A 22,055-nucleotide genomic window follows, 5' to 3' on the forward strand; every position below is an offset into this window, starting at 1 on the left:
GATGTTAGCTCCTTGTTAGATGTTCTAAAGGTAACAGTAGGGGGTAGAGCCCTGCACCAATGTGGAGTATTACTTGCCATTTCGTGGTCCTGTAGTTTTGATTTGAGCTGCAGGTTCTCCTTTTCCAGGTCATGCAGCTTGTCACATCGAGCCCGTGCAATGATCAGCTGCTCCTCCAACATGGACTTGGTCTCAATTAAAACTATATTGTCTTCACGGAGTTCCTAAATGGGAGAAAGGTACAACATCAAAGACCCTGTCGAAATCAACTCCCAAAGCCTTTTCAACTCCAAGTTAATTAAATCACTGGATTAAAAAATACACATTTTATAACAGCATTCCTACATCAATTCTGGAGAACTTTACAGAACTTTCTACAGTGAGTTGTGGAGATTAATGTCCACTGAATGGTTCTGAAGATGGGTCACTGAATCCAAAACATTAACTCTGCTTTCTCTCCACAGATGCTGCTAGACTTGTTCAGTTTTTCCAGCAATTTCTGTTTTTGTTTCCAATGCCCCTACGATGTAGCACACTCTGTGCTGCACTAGAGAATCAGCCAAGATTGTAGATATAAATTTCAGAACAGTCAATGTTTGGGCTAATTTTCTCTATTGGTGATGATGATTCTGGTAGCCATTAAATCATCTGATGTTCCTGCCCTCTGAGATCACAGCAAGGGAAGTCAGCTAAAAAGATTTTATAATGGACTACCTATCTGCTTTTACTAAACCTTTTCAAAAATATTCTTCATTTGTAAAATTTGAAAAAATATATCACAAAACATTTCCACTTGAAAACTGCAGACTCTGTAAGAAAACTCAACTAGCTCCAGACTGCATGTGAGTGCCTCAATATAACTGCAATACTCTTAATATTTACAATATCTATTCTATATCCTGCACACAGCCAGAGGGTAAAATTATTCAAATTGAAACTTACTGAAAGTGCAAGAGAAATCAACTTTTCTGCACCATGTTCCATCCTCAGGTGCCACAACACAATACCAATATTCCTGACAGTTACAACGTACATCTTCTTGAGGCACAAAGCCCAATAAGAGTCTACAGTTTCCAGCCCCAGAGTACTTTGGCTGAAAGGCCTTAACCAGGCCTTTCTCCATCATGCTTTGGCAGTGGCTGCAGACCCAAGCTGATGTTTGTCTCGGTGTGCATTACTAGGAATAGCCCTTGGAGCACAGAGCCCTGCATCATGGAGCTGCTCAAAACAGACCTTGACAAAACCATTGCTTCTCTCTTCAGATCTTGGCGGGCAGCACAGTGGCTCAGTGGTTAGCACTGCTGCCTCACAGTGCCAGGGACCCAGGTTCGATTCCAGCCTTGGACGACTGTGTGTGGAGTTTGCACATTCTCCCTGTGCCTGCGTGGGTTTCCTCCCATGGTCCAAAGATGTGCAGGTCAGGAGTGAATTGGCTATGTTAAATTGCCCATAGTGTCAGGTGCTTTAGTCAGAGGGAAATGGGTCTGGGTGGGTTACTCTTCAGAGGGCCGTTGGGCCGAAGGGCCTGTTTCCACACTGTAGGGGAAGCTAATCATCTCCTTTACCAATGCAAATCAGTCTCTTCCCGAAAACAACCACCTTGAGAGCAACATTCCTCCAGGAACAATTAGGGACTGGGCTGACACAACAATGTCTCTATCCCCTGAATGAAAGGAAAAGCATAACTTTCAAAAGGCAATTGGAGAAATAGATGAAGGGCATAAAATTACAGCTACGGGATGTTGAATGAATTGAATAGCTGCCTCCAATGTATGATGTGAGCCAAAAGGTTGGAGATTAGGAAGGATTCACAGCAGGAACCAGATCACACTTGGCAGTGAACAAAGTTTATTTAAACAGCATATTATAACAAGTATCTCCAGAGTCTACTTAAGAGCTTTGACAAGCTACACGATCAAAGCTGTAGAAATTTCTCCTGGTAAGAGTAGGGACATTTCTCCAGCAAGATGCAGTAAATGGAGGACACATGTGTATTACAACTTAGATAAGTAAAAACTAAACCCAGCCACCTCTAAACAGTGATTGACTGAAATAATGGCATTTATTTCTGTTCTAAAACCAAAAGAACTGCAGATGCTGGAAATCCGAAACAGAAATTGCTGGAAAAGCTCAGCAGATCTGCCAGCATCTGTGGAGAGAGATCAGTGTTGACGTTTTGTGTCCAGTGACCCTTCCTCAGAACATCCCAAAGAGAGGTCACCAGACCTGAAGTATTAAATCTGACTTCTCTCTACAGATGCTGCCAGACCTGCTGAGATATTCCACCAACTTTCGTTATTGTTTCTGTTAATAGCGGTATCACCATCTGTCACTGGAAAAGAAAGGGATGAAGAGATGCAGCTTACTTCCATCCTGGCCTTATAGAAATCCACATCATGTAGCCTCTCCCTGCATCGTATAAGATCATTCTCCAGTCTGTCCACCCTGCCTGCTTTCTCTCTCAGTGAGTCCAGCTCATCCCGATAGGCTCTGACAGAGCGTGCTTCTGTGGTCAGCTGCATGTTCTGTGCAAGATCCAAAAGAATTTGTTGTTAACTTTTATTTCCCCTCCCTAAAAGATTTACCAGGACGTTGCTGTGTCTGGAGGGTTTGACCTATAAAGGAGAGTCTGGGACCTTTTCTCCATGGAGTGTAGGAAGCTGACCTTAGTGATTTATAAAATCATGAGGGGCTTTGATAAGGTCTTTTCCTCAGGGTAGGGGAATCCAAAACACAAGAGCATCGGTTTAAGGTGAGAGGGGAAAGATTTAAAGGGGACCTGAGGGGCAAATATTTCAAACAGAGGGCGGTGCGTGTATGGAACGAGCTGCCAGAGGAAGTAGGAGATGCAGATATAGTTACAGGAGCATGACGAGGACAGATTTAGAGGGATATGGACCAAATGCAGACAGATGGGATTAGTTTAGTTTGGGATTATGATCAGCACTTGTTCCATACCATTTACAGCTATTTTGGGATTACAGTCGTTAGGTATTTGTTTGTAACAGACCTGACTCGATGGGTCAAAAGGCATTTTTTCTGTCATGTAGACCTCTATAATAGCACAGGAACAGTTCATTCAGCCCAATGCATCCAAATCGATATTTATGCTCCAAACAAGTCAGAGTTGGACCAACGGGTCTATTTCTGTGCTGTGTAACTCTATCATAGAATGAGATACAATGGGATGGAAGAGGACTTTTGGAATATTGCAAGCAATTCTGGTCTCCTCCTTATTGGAAAGATGTTGTGAAACTTGAAAGGGTTCAGAGAAGATTTACAAGGATGTTGCCAGGATTGGAGGATTTGAACTATAGGGAGAGGTTGAATAGGCTAGGGTTGATTTCCCTGGAGCTTCGGAGGCTGAGGGGTGACCTTATAGAGGTTTATAAAATCATGAGGAGCATGGATAGAATAAAGAGACAAGGTTTTTCCCCTGGGCATGTTGGACCACAATCCACTGGGGCAGGACAGTGAGACCCAGTTGAATCATGTTTGATGCAGGAACCAAGAAGGGCTCTCCTTACCTCTTGTCGTAATCTCTGCACCTCCATATCAAGCCGCTCCACTTCATGTTTGGAGTCAGTAAGCTGCTCAGCTTTATCTTCCCTGTGGACAAGGAAAAGTTATTATCAACTGACTTTTATAAACAGCTTCCTTCAAAATCCATCGCCATAAATTCCATCACAGTGGACAAGCTTTCTTTGTTATTTACTTGTGGGACATGGGCGGCACTGGCTGGGCCAACATTTATGGCCTATCCCTGACTGCCCTCGAGAAGGTGGTAGTAAGCTGCATTCTTGAACGAATACACCCACAGTCCTGTTAGCACTGGAAATTCCAGGATTTTGACTCCAGGACAGTGAAGGAACGGCGATATATTTCCAAAGTGAGATGGTGGGGAACTTGCTGCTGGATATCGTGCCGTACGTGTTATCTTTGTTCCACAGTGATGAAAGAGCAGGTGCTCACTCTTAATACCCAGCTTGTAACACAGCTTTCTCTGCACAGTGATTTGGTGATTGTTCTCAGAATGCAAGTAATTTGAGGGCAAGAGCACTTAAAAAGGAGACATTGGCAAATCTGCCCCTTACGTGAACCATCAGGAATGTCTACATTACAGCTCTTGCTGTATTTGCATTCTCTTTGTAATACTGTGAGGAGGAGCTGTGCTTGTGTGGGTTTCCCTGTAGCTGGTAACCAATGGGAATGGTGCCTTACAAATACCTGCAACCCGATACCATAAACAACAGACGTCAGGCAATTCAGATTATCGCTGAGGATACCAAACCTCCAATTCAACGTTGCAATGATCAAGGAATCAACTTCAATGCTGTGTTGGTACTGAGCATTGTCCAGAGCTAGCCGTAACTTTGCATGCCTCATTCTGTCTAAACACCGCATGATCCATACGTGTGGGAGATCCATGTATGTTATGATCTGCCTGTACTGCTCACAACAAAAAACATTTCACTGTACTTAGCTACATGAGACATTAAATCAAAATCGACGAGTGTTGCACTGTACACGAGGGAGCACACATGTTTAATGACAGAAGGAGTTTGCATTTATATAGCATCCTTCTGCTCTAATGACCAACAAATTATATTTGAAGATACCAGTACACTTTCTCAAAGCTTTCTAAAGCGAGAGCTCTCTGAAAGTCAGGCATTTTGAGAATGTGCCGTATATCTTTTATGAAAGCATCAACTCCAGTGGAATGGTTTTACCAGGACGAGTTAATGAGGTGCTCCATGGCATTAAACTAGCGCCCTGCCCACTGGTCTGTAGCCATGCTTCAAATGACACTTGACCGCATGTGACCTAAATTAGCTCCAAATCATCCACTGCCCAAAGCACTCGTTCTGAAATTCGGCAAACTTCCAAATCTGACAAAATTCTTAAATCGGTTACAGCCTCACTTTAGAGGCTTTTAGTTTTCAGAGCGGGTGTGTGTGCCTGCGTTATGAAAGGGAAACGTGGCAGATGCTGGAATCCAGGGAATACTGGAAATACGCAGCAGATTGGCAGCATCCATGGAGAGAGAAACAGCTGGAATTTTAACTTGCTGACCTCCCATCAGAAGCTACTCAATATGACTAACTGGGTTTCTCTCTACACTCAGGCAGCTTGACCTCCTGAATATTTGCAGCACTTTCTGTTTTTAGTTAAGTGCCTTTGAACTATTGTTACTGATGCAACGTCCCCAGCTGCCAATTCTCACACTGGAAGGACTAGGTGATCGGATTTTAGTCAACATAATTGAAAGATAAAACTGATTTCTTGAGGGGACTCTCTGGGGATATCCTCCAGTTGTATTAGTGCTGTGCCATCTTACATACCCACCCAAGGGGGCAGACAGGAGGTCACGAACCCATCCAAACGTTGACACATCTGACAGTGCAGCAGTGTCTCAGTATAAAAAGGAGGTACTGCAGCTCAGTGTGTGACAGAGCACTTTCCTGAATTAGATTCAAGGCACTTTGCAGGTAACTATTGCAGTGTTGGCCTCAAGTTGTTCGACCTGCTTTTGTGCAACTCTTTTTTCTGACAGGGGGGTATCTGGTGGGGGTGAAGAAATCTGACTGTTTCAGACAGATTGGGGAATGTAAAGCTCTAACACCTGATCCTGTGAAGCTGGCTAGATGAACCAGAATGATTTTACTTAACAGCCAATCCATGCGTGTGTTACTGGTGCTACTGCCATGTATATTTTGAGCTCGGGTCTCCGGGGTTAGGCTCAAATCCTGGATTTTCTGATGGCAGCGACATGAGTGCATGAGAAAATGTGCAAGAGGGTCAGAGGGAGAGAGAGAGAGAGAGAGAGAGAGAGAGACAGAGAGAGACAGAGAGAGACAGACAAAGAGAGAGAGAGAGAGAGAGACAAAAAGAGAGAGGGAGAGAGAAGGAGAGAGAGAGAGAGACAAAAAGAGAGAGGGAGAGAAAGAAAGAAAGAAAGAAAAGGAAAGAAAAAGAAAGGAAAGAAAAAGAAAGGAAAGAAAGAGAAAGAAAGAAAGAAAGAGAAAGAAAGAAAGAAAGAGAAAGAAAGAAAGAAAGAGAAAGAAAGAAAGAAAGAGAAAGAAAGAAAAAAAAAGAAAGAAAGAAAGAAAGAAAGAAAGAAAAGAAAGAAAGAAAAGAAAGAAAAGAAAGAAAAGAAAAGAAAGAATGAAAAGAAAGAAAGAAAAGAAAGAAAGAAAAGAATGTGCAAGAGAGTCAGTGGGTGAGTGAGTCTGTCTGTCTGTGTGTGGGGGGTACAAGGTGGCAGCAGGTCCTGGTGGATACTAACAGTTCCTGCCTGATTCTTCGGAGCTTTGCCTTGGTGTCAGCCAGATCCACTGCCAGATGCTGCTTCTCCTCTTTGCTCAGATTCCCATTGGGCCGAGCTGAATACTCAGGACTCGAAGATTTTACGGGACTCGGGAGCTGCTGCTGGGTCTGCAGGTAGTCTCGCTCTTGGGTGAGCTCCACAATTACCTGTCAAAGCAAAAACAAAATATTAAATGGGATCATACTTATTCCTTCTTTGTTCAGCTAGGTCCAGACAGACTCAGGAAGTCTTTAGATGAGGCTATTGTTAATAGCCTCATGGACATCTCCAGCATCACATCTTTAGCAAATTTGATCCAGTCCATGTGATATAAAAAAAATCAGCTAAATGTGCTGAATGCTGCAAAAGCCACGGGCCCTGATAACTTTCCAGCAATGGTACAGAAGGCTTGTGCTTGAAAACTTTCCACACCCAGAACCACATTGCTCCAGTACAACTCCAATCAGAATCTACCCTACATTAATAACTCACCCCCTGACACCCCAAAGCCTGTCCACCATCTACAAGCCACAAGTCAGGATGGGATACTCCTCACTTGCCTGGATGGGTGCAGCTCTAATAACACTCAAGGAGCTTGATACCATCCAGGTCAAAGCACCAGGTCCACAAACATTCACTCCATCCACCACAGATGGTCAGTATTAGCAATGTGTACCACCTACAAGGTGCACTGCTGAAATTGACCAAGGCTCTTTTGACAATATGTACCAAGTCCATGACCTTTACCATCATAAGGACAAGGGTAGCAGAAACATGGAAACACCATCACCTGCAAGCTCCCTTCCAACATTCTGACTTGGAAATAAGAGATCACCATTCCTTCACTGTTGTTGGGTCAAATCTCCAGATTGTCCTCGACACGGGATTGTGGATTTATGGGTAAAGAAGGCTGCTCACCACTTCTTTCGCAAAGGCAGTTAAACATAAGCAATAGGTGTTGGGCCAGTCCACAAGACAGACACACACACATTTCACAAATCAATGCAGAAATTCGATGAAGTCATGATCTGATCTCCCTGATGCATACTCAGGCATCATAACAGAGGAAAGAACATCATCGCCTTGTTCAGAGTACAGGCCAAATTTACAAAAAGATCAACCTGGACCCCCAGAGTTAAACTCACAGAGGATATTAAACAAGCTGAGGTTGGATTAGCAGGCTGTTATTTTCCAATTCTCCACAGATACAGGGCAGCAGCGTGGGGCTCTCATGGCTAAGGTGGAGAGCAGATTTGATTAAGGTAGAATCCCTACAGTGTGGAGACAGGCCATTCAGCCCAACAAGTCCACACTGACCCTCCAAAGAGTATCCCATCCAGACCCATTCCCCTAACTTACTAGCCTATATTAACCCTTGATTAATGCACCTAACCTACACATCCTTGAATACTGGGGGTAATTTTGCATGGCCAATTCAACTAACTTGCACATCTTTGGATTGTGGGAGGAAACCAGAGCACCCAGAGGAAACCCACACAGACACAGGGAGAATGTACAAAAGACAGTCAACAGAGGCTGGAATTGAACCCAGGTCCCTGTGAGGCAGCAGTGCCAACCACTGCGCCACGTGTGTTCAAACTCAGAGTACAGCGCAGAAAAGGAGAAGCTGTTCCCACTGTGAAAAGGGTTGAGAACCGGAGAGCACATCTGAAGTGAAGTGAATGGGAAAGGAAACAAAAATGGCACAGATAATTTCCTCTATCATTGAATTTAATTTATTGTCATGTGTACCAAGACATAGTGAAAAGCTTTGTCTTGCGAGCAATACAGGCAGATCGCAGAGTTAAGTAAATAATAGGTAAACAGCAGCAAAAACAAAAACACAGGTACAGGCGAATGTTAAGAGTTTGAGTCCATTCAGTATCTAACAACAGTAGGGTAGAAACTGTTTCGAAACCGGCTGGTGTGTGCGCGTTCAGGCTCTGTACCTTCTCCCTGATGGTAGATGCTATAGAAAAACATTGCCAGGGTGGGATGGATCTTTGAGAATGCTGGCGGCCTTTCCTTAACAGCGGGCCTGGTAGATGGATTCTATAGATGGGAGGTTGGCCTTTGTGATTGTCCGGGCCGAGTTCCCACTCTCTGTAACCGTCTCCGATCTTGAATGGTACAGTTACCATACCAGGTGGTGATACATCCAGACAGAAGGCTCTTGACGGCGCACCTATAAAAGTTGGCAAGGGGATTCACCGTCACGGCAAATTTCCTCAGCTGCTTGAGGAAGAGGAGACGTTGTTAGGCCTTTGTAACCAGTGCGTCATGTGAAGAGTCCAAGAAAGCTTGTTGTGGATGAACACTCCCAGGAGCTTGACACTCTCCACCCGTTCCACCTCTGTGCTGTTAATGTGTAGGGGGCATGAGTAACATCCCGCCGAAAGTCAATAATGAGTTCCTTGGTTTTGCCGGCATTGAGAGCTCGGTTGTTCTCAGTGTACCATTTTTCCAGGTCTTCCACCTCCCATCTGTAGTCTGTTTCGTCACCATCTGAGATTTGACCAAGCGAGGGGAAGAAACACGGCATTGTGGTCGGAGTTCCCGAAAGGAGGGTGGGGATGGAGTGGTAGGCATCCATCACAGTGGTGTAGCAGCAGTCTGAAATGTTTGGGCCCCTGGTGGGACAGGTAATATTCTGGTGGTACTTGGGCAACATCTTCCTTCGACAGGCCTGACTGAAGTCACCAGTTACAATAAACAGGGCCTCGGGGTGTTCCATCTCCAGGGTGTTAGTGGGGGAGTACAGCACATCCAGAGCTTCCTCAACCTTTGCTTGTGGCAGTATGTACACAGCAGTTGGTATAGCAGCGGTAAATTCCCATGGTAGATAGAAGGGGCGACATTTGATGGTGAGGAATTCAGGATTTAGGGAGCAATGGCTGCCCAGGGGCTGCAATGTCCATGCACCACAAGTTATTGATTAAAAAGAAAACCCCTCCACCCTTTGTCTTACCCGAGGACGCTGTACAGTCAGCAGGATGGATAGAAAAACCATCAAGCTGCAGTGGGCAGTCGGGAATGGATGGGTTGAGCCAGGTTTCTATGAAGCAGAGTGCGTAGCAGTCCCACAGTTCACACTGGAAGCTGAGCCATGATCGGAGTTTGTCCATCTTGTTCTCCAGAGATTATACATTTGCTGGGAGTAAGCTAAGAAGGGGGGGGGTCTTGAAACCACATAGCCTTGTGGCGACTGGTTAGGATGTGCTATGCTCTGCCTATGAGTGTGGTGGAGACAGACCTGATTGTCAAATTCAAAAGGAGCAGAGTGAGCACCTATTGTGAAAGGTTGTGTAGGATTATTGGAAAAGGCAGGGCAGTAGGACTCACTGACTTGCTCTTACACAGGGAACTGGCAAAGCACCAGTGGCCAATAAAGACGGTGTTGGAATTTGGCGACATTACCCATTTCGGTACAAGTAACAATATTAAATAATCCTAAACCTAAACTCTGTGTATACTTGAATCTAGAGGTTGAAGGGGCATTCTGCTTGAAGCATTGAAGACATTGTAGATCAGGTAGATGCAGAGAAACCATTAGTGCTGAGCCCAGAACTATTGATGGTGTGGAGGTGCTGGGGTTCGACTGGGGTGGACAGTCTTGTGGCACAATGGTAGCGCGCCTGACTCCAAATCAGAAGGTTGCGTGTTCAACTCATGTCAGGCTCACTGATGCTCAACTTCTCATCTCTATGACTCTATAAAAGCCATTTGGATGGGTGTATAAATAGAAGGGTTTGGAGGGATATGGGCTGGGTGCTGGCAGGTGGGACTAGATTGGGTTGGGATATCTGGTCGGCATGGACAGGTTGGACCAAAGGGTCTGTTTCCATGCTGTACATCTCTATGTCTCTAAGTCAGAAGTCAGACGACACCAGGTTATAGTCCAACAGGTTTATTTGAAATCACAAGTTTTCAGAGTGCTGCCCATTTGTCACATGAAGTCTTCACCTGATGAAGGAGCTGTGCTCTGAAAGCTTGTGATTTCAGAACTATCGACTCAGGAGTAAACATTTACACTTTCAATTCTCTTCACAGAAGCAGCTTCAGAAACTGATTGTTTTTCTTTATTCTTTCATGGGAATGTGGGCTTCTCTGGCAAAACCTACATTTGTTGCCCTTCTCTAATTCCCCCTAAACTGTGGGGCTTGCTGAATAACTTCAGAGGGCAGTTCAGTCACATGTAGGTCAGAGCAGGTAAGGGCAGATTTCCTTCTCCAAAGAACACTCCAGACATTGTGTGATAATTGGGCACCGTGACTGTGACGAGCTTAATATCCCAGATTTACCAAGTGAATACAATTCCCACCAACTGCTCTGGTGGGACTTGAACCCACATGCCCCAAGCATTAGTCTGGGGTTGGGATTACAAGACTAGTGACATCACCACCTCCCAACCGTAATTTGATGAGATGAATATATGAGGATTTACAAACACAAGGTGTGGCTGGGGTGAATAACATGGATGGGTTTAAGAAAAACATTTTTAGCATCTGCAGTATTTTGCTTTCACCTGATGGGTCTCTTGCAGCAGATCACAGACTCCTGTCACAGAGGGGGCTCAACTTCATTTTGAACGTTCATTAACCAGAAGAGGGTCCTCTCCAGGAATTGCTCAGAGCAGAGAGGAATAAACACAAAAGAAGCTGGGGGGTATTCAGCAGGACAAGCATTAGTTAAGGACAGCAAAACACAGTTAATGTTTCAGGTCAGTGCCCAACATCAAAAGGGGAGGTTGGGCTGAGACAGTACAAATAAAAAGAAACTTGTCAATTTTACAAGGCAGGGTAAAGAAAGGTACTGACAAAGAGGCAATGAGTAAAATACTTTCATCTGACGTGCAGTTCAAATCTGGAATATTCTGTCACAAAGGAATTTGATAAATGTGAGTGACTTCAGGAAGCAAAGTCAACAATGACACCCTTAACAGGCCACCTCTGTGCACGCTCTGCTTGCAAATGGTAAATTAATTTCAATGGCTTTCTCCAGATGTTCCTTTAGGTGCTCTGGTTTCCTCCTACAGTCCGAAATGTGCAGGTTAGGGTGGATTGGTTCTAAATTGCCCGTAGTGGCCAGACATGTGCAGGCTAGGTGGATTAGCCATGGGAATGCAGGGTTACAAGAATACGGTGGGGGTTCTATGATTCTGTGCTTCTAAGTAAGCCAAATTCAAGGCTAGCTACAATCTCAGAATCATTGGAGAGTTTTGTGAAGACTCCTACCTCTGAGTACTCATCCCTGTCCTCAAGAAGTCTCTTCAGGTGAAAGACCATTGACCTAGAGAGAGCCTCCAGGTCATCTGCTGGCATTTCAGTCTGTTCCATCCACTGAAGGTCAAACACGTTCTCCTGGTTGTGAGTGATCTGTAAGGGTGAAGCAGAAAGTTCCATCAGGTCTGCCATTAATAAAGCAGGTCATTCCACCTGCTTGATCAGCTCCACACAAACCTCCTGACAATCCCTCTTCACCTCACAGTGTCATCAATAAAACCTTCTATTCCTTTTTCCCTGCTGTGATTGTGTAGCTTTCCCCCAGGTACGTTCACACAATTCACCAAAATGTGAATTCCCCATTGAATTTATTGTTGAACTTTGAACTCTATTCCTTTTTCTCTAAGAAGGACTTCCATGTTAACTATTACCTTATTTCTTTATTTTTCTATTTATTCCATGAAGGTATTGCTTAACTGGCTTGATAGTAGGAAGCAGAGGGTGAGAGTGGAAGGATATGGGAGGCCTGAGATTAGTGGAGTGCTTCAGGCCTTGGTCCTGGGCCCGTTGCTGTTTGTTATCTGTATCAATGATTTGGATGAGAATGTACAATGCACGATTAGTAAGTTTGCTGATGACACTAAAATAAAGTGGTGTCGTGGACAGTGAGAAAGGTCGTCAGTAATTGCAGCAGGACCTTGATCAGCTGGGGAACTGGGCTGAGAAATGGCAAATGGAGTTTAATATAGTTAAGTGTGAAGTCTCGTATTTTAAAAAGTCAAATCAAGGTAGGAGTTTCATGGTGAATGGTAGGGCCTTAAGGAGTATAGTGGTACACAGGGACCTTGGAGTTCAGGTGCACGGGTCTCTGACAGTGGAGTCACAGGTCGACTTAGCAGTGAAGGCGGCTTTTGGCACACTGGCCTTCATCAGTCAGGGAATTGAGTATAGAAGTTGAGAAGGTATATTGCAGTTGTACAGGACGTTGGTGAGCAAACTTGGAGGACAGTGTTCAGTTTTGGTCACCTTGCTATAGGAAGGATGTTATTAAACTGGAAAGAGTGCAGAAGAAACTTACAAGGATATGGCCTGGACTCAACGGTCTGAGTTATAGGGTGAAGCTGGACAAGCTCAGACTTTTTGCTTTGGAGCACAAGAGACTGAGGGGGACCTTATAGAAGTATATAAGTATATGAGAGTCGTAGATTGGGTGAATGCACTCAGTCTTTTTCCCAGGGATGGGGAATCAAGGACTGAAGGGCATTAGTTTAAGTTAGAGGGCAAAGAATAAAAGGGAACCTGAGGGGCAATCTTTTTACACAGAGGGGGGTACGCGTATGGAATGAGCTGCCTGTGGAAGTGGTTGAGGTGGGTACAATAGCAACATTTAAAAGGGCATTTGGACAAATACTTGGGTAAGAAAGCATTAAAAGAATATGGGCCAAGTGCAAGGAAATGGCGTTCATGTGGACGAACATTTTGGTCAGCATGGACCAGCGTGGGCTAAAGGACCTTTCTGTGTGTTGTAGGACTTTATGACTCTATAATTGTTTAACTTTGTTTCCTTTACAACTTTGCACCAAAGTTTTCTTGTACTTGGATACTTTTGTACCTAGAGTGGCACCGTATGTGATGACATTATGCACTTTTCACCGTACTCCTGCACTTGAGTGCATGTGACAATACAATCGGTCTCTAAATCTAATACCTGTTTTATATGGGGGGGTGGCGGCCTCAAGTTTTGATTTTTCCTAAAAGAAACATCATCTGCCTGTATTCCTGATCAAGTACATTGATGGGGTTGGGTGTGGACTTGACCTTGACCCCAAGTTCACAGTGCAGGAGCTTTGGGGGGGATCAGAGTGAATGCCCAATCAATCCCAGTAGGAACCTTCCTCAAGACTTCCCAAAGTATTTTGAAAGAGGTACTACTTTTGCCCCAAGGGTGGAAAACTCATCCCCTGGAGATCCCAATCTCCATCTGATGAGCTCAGAACAAGCAACAAAATCACATTCACAGACACACACAAACATCCTTTGAGATTCTGTAATCACCATGTGTGGCACGACTTACTCCACATAATCATTAGAGGCACAGTTTTCATCTTTGTTATTCATTGAAGAAATGTAACAAATTGCAAAGCATATAATTATGTCTGCTCACTGACAAGCTAGAACATTAACAAGTGAATGGAACACACACGCAGGCAGGAATACACACACAGACACAGACACAGACACAAACACACACAGTCCCCAAGGTATGCTTGCACACTGATCACAGAATTGCAGAATTGTTATGGTGCAGGAGGCCATTTAGCCCATCATGTCTGCACCAGTTCTAGTCTCTAGTCCCTTTCCTGTATCCCTAAAAACCATTACTATCCAATGCCCTCTTGAATGCCTCAACTGAATCAGCCTCTACCACATTTCCAGGAAGTATACCCCCAAACCTAACTACTCGCTGTGTGAAAAAGATTTTCATCCTCTCCTACACCACCCTTGCTTCTTTACACATCACTTAAAATCTTATGCCCTCTTGCTTATTTTTCTTTTACAAAACTGCTTCTCCCCATCTACTTTAGCCAGCCCGCTCCTGATCTGAAAACATCCATCAGATTCCCACTCAGCCTCCTTCACTCCCAGGACAACAGTCCCAACTTCTTCAATCAATCATTCTGGATGATGTGGAAATCGCTTCTGCATTTTTTCCAATGAGTTCACATCTTGCCCAAAATGTGGTACCCACAACTGTACACAATACCCCAGCGGAGGGTCTAACAAAGTGGGTTCAATTCCCATACTGGTGGAGATCACTAAGAAGGACTCCCCTTCTCAACTTGCATTTGGTTCACTCTCATATACCATGAAATGCTGGGGTCCATGCACTCATTTTTAGGGTACCCCACTAGTCATTGCCTGGTCGCTTGGAAAAAAAGACCCATTTACTCCCCTCTCTGTATCCTGTCTGTCTACCAATCCTTGATCCTTGTCAATATATTACCCCTGTGTGCTTTAACTTTGCCCTGTTATGTTGGACCTTCTCAAAAGACTTCTGAAAATCCAAATACACCATATCAATCAGTTCACCCTCATCTATCTCACTGGTTAACAAACAACCATCAGGTCACCATCTCCCTCTTGTAATCAGGATGTGCTTATTTAAAATAAAACTTTAAAAACTGTAGGAAGAACTAAGATGGGTGATAGGGTTAAATAGAAACAGAAAATGCAAATATATTCAGCAGGTCCGGTAGATTAGTCTCCAAACGCTGACTCACTATTTTTGTTCTGTAATCAGATACTGCTGATTGAATCAGAGATAACGTAACTGTTGAGTGAATAATAGATAAGCCCAGAGGTATAAATCTACACTTCTTAGCACATTTTGCTGCAATGAAAATGATCATAAAACACAAACTATACTCATCAACATTGGAAACTAAGTGCTAACTGAGCATCAATAAGCAGGTTATTTCTTCACAAGCGTTGCTTGACTGCACTGATCCCTTCCTCACTTCGCTATTATTATGGCTGACGGGCGGTAATTGGCTGGTTCGATTTGTCCTACTTTTTGTCGACACGACATTTTTCCACATTGCCGGGTCGACCTCAGTGTTGTTACTATACTGGGTAAGAGCGTAGAGTCAGAAAGGGAGTCGCTGGAAAAGCAGAGCCAGTCAGGAAGCATCTAAGGAGGAGAGTCAATGTTTCAGGCATAAGCCCTTCATCTGGAATGTGGTGGTTGGGGGAGGGGGGGCTGAGAGATAAATAGCAGGGAGTTGGGGGGCTGGGGTAAAGATAACTTGGAAGGCTATAGGTAGCTGGAGGTGGGTGGGGGGGGGGGGGGGTGATGCTGATAGATGGGAAGGAAGATGGACAGGGAGGACAGTTGAAGAGGCCGGTGGCAAGTTGGAGGGTCAGACCTGGGATGAGGTGGGGCGAGGGGAAATGAGGAAATGGTGAAATCGACATTGATGCCGTGTGGTTGGAGGGTCCCAAGGTGATAAAGGCATTCTTCCTCCAGAGGTCGTGGTTTGGAGTGCAGTTAGTTCTGGTGGACAAGTCACCAACTGTCAGCTTTTGCAGGATCCATGGCCTTTGCTGTTTCTAGATATATTCAGAGTGAACTGAATTGGTTGGAAGTTTGCATCCGAGATGCTGGGGGGGGCTAGAAAGTGAAAGTTGAACTCATCACCGTGGGCAGAGGACATGTTCTCTTGTCACTGAAAAGGTCAACACAAATACAAAGAAGAGGGTTGTGACTGTGATGGTGGTAATCGCACCAGTAATCAGTGAAAGGTAAAGTTACCATCGTCCTACCGGACCATAGGTTGCCCTCTCAGACAGAGAAGACCTGTGGTGGTTTAACGTGACAGTCACCATGTCTCAGGTCAGGGGAGAATCCTTCATATTAACTGCAGCCCATACGGGAATATAACCCACCCTTTTAGCGCCACTCTGCATTGCAAACTGGCTGTCCGACCAACTGAGCTAACCAATCCCCAGCCATGCGCATAAATGTTTTGACTTAATCACCAAAATGGCCAATTGTTTCCCTTATGTACTGCGCCCAGAATAAAATAGACTTTCACTGGTTCCTTTAATAAACTCAAAAATTAACCCCTTTGTTATAAAACTGTTAAAACAAATTGCAAAACTGGTTAAAATCTAAGGTATAATCAGGAATTTGAACTAAATGTGCTTTAAACCGCTAAGAAACCTTTACTGGCCAATGGGCTGAAAAACAAAAAGGGTGGAGAGACAGAGACAGAGAGAAGGACACACACACACACACACACACACACACACACACACACACACACACACACACACACACACACACACACACACACACACACACACACCCCTTTCCAACAAGCGTTAGAGAATTTTCTCCCTCTATCTCCCTCGGATTTGTTAAACAGAAATTAAGACCAGAAAAAAAAAGTTGCTTGGCAATTATTAGGACAGGGCCCCCTAATCTCTTTCAACTAGGCACTCCAGCAAGGCAAAAGGCAATAGGTCCTATATCCCATCTCCCTGAAAGCAACGCTTGGTTGCTTTTCCAAAGCCACTGGTAAAACCTTAAATTAACCACAAAGTGTCCAAACAGTTCAATATCTTCCAGTTTTAACACATGAACAGAGACTTGCCGTCCCACTAATGAGGAAGCATTGGGAAATTGGAGAGACAATATGAACAACAACACAAAGATAAGGAAGAGGCCACACAGCAGTGCTTGGAAAGACAGGTATGTGTCAACACTGTCCTTTCATGACCAATGGAGATCTCAAATTGTCTTATATTTAATTAAATATTTTTCAAATGTAGCCACTGTTGCAACATAGGAGACACAACCAGCCAGGAGTTGCAGCCACAACAGAGTATAACAGATGTGCTATTGGTTCAGGAAGGTGTCACATCACAGAGCATGAAAGGATTGGCATTAATTCCCAGCCTTGTCAGTGATGGCCAAAGTCTAAGAATTCAGTTTCTTTACATCGGAACAAGAGGTCCATCTAACCCTTCCACTCACGACCTAGCATTCTGCATGATCCACTTGTCTGTTACAGACAGCAATGAGAACCATTTAGATGCACTTACCTCTTGTATGTGAGTAACAATGGCTGTCTGAGTTGTAATGTCAAGTTGCTTGATTCTTTCAATGAATTCTTCCTTCCGTTCACACTGGGGTCGGGGTTGAGGTCGTGGTGGCAGTGAAGAAGCAGAACATAGATTCAAATTGCACTTTGAATATACATCAGCATTTCAAACATTTAACATAAATAAAATGGAGCTAGGGCACAGGTATTATATTCACGATCAGTAACTGTTCACAAACACAAGGTTCTGAAGAAGATTCCTTTCAGCTTTCTAGGATGTGCCAATTGATTTGACTCATCCCAATATCCTGTCTGACTGCCTGACTTACTGGGGGAGAAAGTGAAGACTGCAGATGTTGGAGATCAGAATCAAAAAAAATGTGGTGCTTTTTGCCTGATTTATCACACAGCTCCTTTGCATCTGACCTTCCCTTACTGCATTGTATAGTGGGATCCAATTGAAAAAAAAAGTGAGAGATGGCAGTTCAGTGGAACAGATTCCTCTCCAGCAGTCAGTGAGGGTCCTGCCCGTTGTCTAAGAGTGACCAGGTCTGGTTTGCCTGTTTGGATATACCATTCCAGCCAGTTCTGTTCCATTACTGAAATGAGTGCCCTAAAGCACCAAGGGGAAAAAGCAGACAAAGTGGGTGGAATGGCATCCTCTGCTGTCAACACACTCGGATCCCATGGTTCAATGCCACTTTCTGAAACTGAACTAGAGGTGCTTACAGAAACATGGATGTTGCTGCGATACAATAGGAAGTCACACAGAGTCCTGTGGCACACAGTTTCCCAGCTCACGTACAACAGTTTTCCAACAGTAAGCAGCTTTCTGATTTAGGCTCCTCCACACTTTCTTTATTTTTTTTGGGGATTGCTAATAGAGGAGAAACAAAGAGCATTCCACCTTCCCATTTCTTGTACTCTTCACAATGAAGCTAAAGATTCAACACAAGAAATTACAAACTGCAGGTGTAAGGTACCCTTCTTGAAAAGTTCACTTATGAATTAAAGAGAACACCCTGGACAGAAAGCTGCATTTTATTTCTTTGCTCGTTTGTTAGCATGAGGCGTCACGATTTACCTGTACAGCACATCCCAGCATCAGTAACAACACCTTCTTCATTTCATCCATACTCTTTCCTGTAGCAAATTTAAATGGAAGGAGGTTTTAGTATGAACTACTTCCCAAACAATATGTATCGGTGTATTGGTCAGTCCTGCTATAATGCAGTAGTTCTGTCCTTGTGCAACCTTGTGTTATAAGAAAATTGAGAGACAACAGTTGGAATCACATTATAACCAACACACTCTTTAAAAGCTCGCATTATAGAAACAGTGTCCCCAATTCGTCAATCGTATCACATTATCAAAACTCACGTTATAGCAGAATGACGTGTGTGCATGCGCGCGTGTGTGTGTGTGTGTGTGTGTGTGTGTATTTGAGACAGTACTGCACCACACGATCTCCTGTTGCAAAGTTATTCATTCTTAGATTTGTAAAAGTAACCAGCTTAATAAAATTCACCAAAATTTCAATCTCGGTCACTGCCCAGTGAATTGAGATTTAGGTGAGGTTTGTAACACATTTCTGGCTCACTGGATAATAGCTGAGGTACAGCTGGTTCAAACAAAATGGCACCTGCTTTCACTACAGCTTTTGCAGTCTGAGCAGAGTCTGTATCTAACAACAACCCATTACGTAGTTTTGAAACACAGTCAAGTGTTGTACTGTAGGACATGAAGCAGCCAACTCTCACAAACAACGTGATAATGACGTTTTGCAATGTAGGAATAAATATTGGCAAAGACACAAGGAAGAACATCCAGGAGCTTCCTTTAAACAGTGCCACAAGATGGCTGATACCCAACTGAGGGGACAAACAGGGCATCAGTTTAATATCCATCTGAAAGTGAACTCGCACCGGAGCTCTGGTTGACACTTAAACCCTCTAACCCCACTGCCTCCAGCTCACATTTTGATGTGGTGGGTTCATGTCCTTTGAGAAACATAAAAAGGGCTGAATTCCAGCCAATACTGATCTTTCACACAAGTCATTAAACTAAGGGTCAAACACTGTGGTGTTGGAAAAGCACAACCAGTCAGGCAGCATCCAAGGAGCAGGGGAGTGACGTTGCGAGCATAAGCCCTTCACCCTCATTAAAGTACCTAGCTATTGCCTGATATGAATGTTTGGGGCTGTTTAGAAAACTGAGTAAATTATCTTTTATTTCATTATTGTGGGATCTCACTGTGCACAGAGGCGATGACCAATTAGTCTCTATTTACTGCTGTCAGTAAGAAATAGAAACTGGTACCAATACCAGTAAGAATTCACCAACTCTCCTTCAAAATACTGCTAAACGATTGCACATTTCCAGCCGAGGGGTCAGACAGAGAATCGGTCTAATGTCCCAGTCGAGAGGTAAGCATCCTCACTAGTGCAGCACCTCCCAACCAATGCATTGGAACGTCTGACTGAATTATGTGCTCAAGTCCCAAGAGTGGGATTTGGATGCACAACCCTTCAATTCAGAGTGCAACTGTTGACATGATTAACTTTGGCGGCTCAATTTTATTTTTTATGCAGAACGCCCAAGAAGATTAATGGGATGGCTTTAAAGCCCATGAGAGGAAACTGGTTGCAAGAGGAGATTAAATGGGCCAGGTCGCTTTCATTGCCAGGTCGATTTCACTTCACTGAAATTGGCTGTGAAAGCTAATTAATGGGGTGGGACATTATATGATTAGGAAGCCTGTAAACTGTGAAAGAAATGATCTTGAAAGGCATCCAAACACTAAAACCTAGGCTAATTACTCCCGTTACAGTACTGAGGGTGTGCTCCACTGTTGGACATGTCAACCTTCAGGTGAGGAGTTAAACTGGGGAGGCCCATCTGCTCTCACTGGTGGGTAGATAAGAACTAAACGTTTCAAAGAAGGAAAAGAAACTAAAATTATCCTCAGTGTCCAGGCCAATATTTATCCCCCAGTTAGGATCACACAAACGAGATTATCTGGTCTCAGAATCCATCGTGTGGAAACAGGCCCTTCGGCCTAACAAATCCACACCGACCCTCTGAAGAGTAACCCACCCGGGCTCATTCCCCTACATTTATCTCTGACTAATGCACCTAACACTACAGGCAATTTAGCATGGCCAATTCACCTGACCTGCACATCTTTGGATGTGGGAGGAAACCCACGCAGACACGGGGAGAACGTGCAAATCCACACAGACAATCGCCAGAGGCTGGAACCGAACCGGGTCCCTGGTGCTGTGAGGCAGAGGTGCTAACCACTGAGCCACCGTGCCACCCTGTTTGAAAAGCAATTCATTGGCTGTACAGTGCTTTGGGGCATAGTGTAGTCACAAAGTTGCTATAGAAATGCAAGTTATTTTTGTACAGAATCTGGATTTGACCGTGTTGGGAACAGTGCTCACAGCTTCAGTCTGCAAATTATGCAGAGGATAAGGAGGCACTGGAGAAGGTGCAAAACATATGCTGAAGCACTAGAATTGGAAAGGACATGAATGAGTAAAGATTAAGCACGCTGGGCTTTTTTTTCCCTCCTTGCTAGAAAAAAGGACATTAAGATGCTAGCTGTTGGAAGTTCTTAAGATGAGCAAATGATTTGTTCGGATAAAAGTGGAGATATTTCCACTCAAGGTAGGTCTAAAACTAAGAGGCATAAATATAAAATAGTCACAAACACATCCAATTCTTTACTCAGAGTGGTCAGATTGTGGAACATGTTACTTAGGAACAGAGGAAATAGGAAGAGTAGGCCCTTCAGCCCATCGAGTTGGCCCCATCAGATCCTGGCGAATTTTCTACCTGAACACCTTCCCTGCACTACCTCCTTAGCACCCAAGGATAAGTGCATTGAAGGAGAAGCTTGATAAGCCAGGAAGGGAAGGGTACACTGATGAGGAAAGATGAAAAGAGGAGTGGTAAGGTTCATGTGGAACCTATACGCTGACATGGAGCTGTTGGGATGAATGGCCAGTTTGTGTGCTGTGAGCACAGACCAGACTGGTTCCTGAGATAGCAGGACTGACACGTATCAGGACAGACTGGATCTGTTAGGATTCTGATTAAAGAGTCACCTGTTTTGAAATGTGAACTCTGTTTTCTTCTTACAAACGCTGCCAGACCTGCCGAGTTTCTCCAGCAACTTCTGCTTTTGCTTCAGTTAGGGTTATATGCAGTGGAGTTGAGGAATCATAGAAACCTAACTGGACTAGATAGGGTAGACGTGGAAAGGATGTTCCTAATAATCAAGGAGTCCATTTAGGACTGGGATGAAGAGAAATTTCACCCAGAGAATGGTGAGCCTGTGGAATTTTCTGCTACAGAAAGCAGTTGAGGCCAAATCATGGAATAATTTCATGAAGAACTGGGTGGCATGGTGACTGAATGGTTGGCACTGCTCCTTCACAGTGCCAGGGATCCAGGGTTGAGCCCACCTTTGGGTGACTGTCCATGTGGAATTTGCACATTCTCCCCGAGTGTCTGCCGGAGCATCCTCCAGGTGCTCCAGTTTCCTCCCACACTGCAAAGAGGAGGGTGGATTGGCCATGTTAAATTGCACAGTGTCCAGGGATATGCAGGCTGGATGGATTAGCCATGGGAAATGCAGGGTACAGGGAAAGGGTAGGGGGCTGAGGTCTAGATGGGTTGCTCTTTGGAAGGTTGATGTGTACTTGATGGGCCGAATGGCCTGCTTCCACACTGTAAGAATTCAAATGATTCTAAGTTGGATGTAGTTCTTAGCGCTAAAGAGATCAAAGGGGATGGGGAAAATCTGGGAACTGGATACTGAATTGGACAATCAGCTGTGATCGTACTGAATGGCGGAACAGACTCGATGGGCCAAATAGCCTACTCCTGCTCCTATTTTCTATGTTTCTACGA

General features: G+C 44.3%; 1 protein-coding gene across 4 annotated transcripts in view; it reads right to left on the reverse strand.

The window, feature by feature from the left end:
* Nucleotides 1–22,055, reverse strand: part of ccdc88c (coiled-coil domain containing 88C) — a 253,769-nt gene that overhangs the window by 97,768 nt on the left and 133,946 nt on the right. For 3 of the 4 annotated variants that reach the window (XM_060829470.1, XM_060829472.1, XM_060829471.1), the window contains exons 5-11: nucleotides 18,220–18,278; nucleotides 17,137–17,220; nucleotides 11,542–11,682; nucleotides 6,287–6,474; nucleotides 3,528–3,609; nucleotides 2,367–2,525; nucleotides 78–224 (exon numbers count right to left, since the gene is read on the reverse strand). In XM_060829470.1, the coding sequence (XP_060685453.1) occupies nucleotides 78–224; nucleotides 2,367–2,525; nucleotides 3,528–3,609; nucleotides 6,287–6,474; nucleotides 11,542–11,682; nucleotides 17,137–17,220; nucleotides 18,220–18,278 (860 nt within the window). Of the gene's footprint in view, nucleotides 1–77; nucleotides 225–2,366; nucleotides 2,526–3,527; nucleotides 3,610–3,715; nucleotides 3,801–6,286; nucleotides 6,475–11,541; nucleotides 11,683–17,136; nucleotides 17,221–18,219; nucleotides 18,279–22,055 lie in introns of those variants that run through there. The other variant, XM_060829474.1, reaches the window with a different exon arrangement.

The sequence above is a fragment of the Hemiscyllium ocellatum genome, chromosome 8 (assembly GCF_020745735.1).
Source record: "Hemiscyllium ocellatum isolate sHemOce1 chromosome 8, sHemOce1.pat.X.cur, whole genome shotgun sequence".
In the NCBI taxonomy this organism is placed as follows: domain Eukaryota; kingdom Metazoa; phylum Chordata; class Chondrichthyes; order Orectolobiformes; family Hemiscylliidae; genus Hemiscyllium; species Hemiscyllium ocellatum.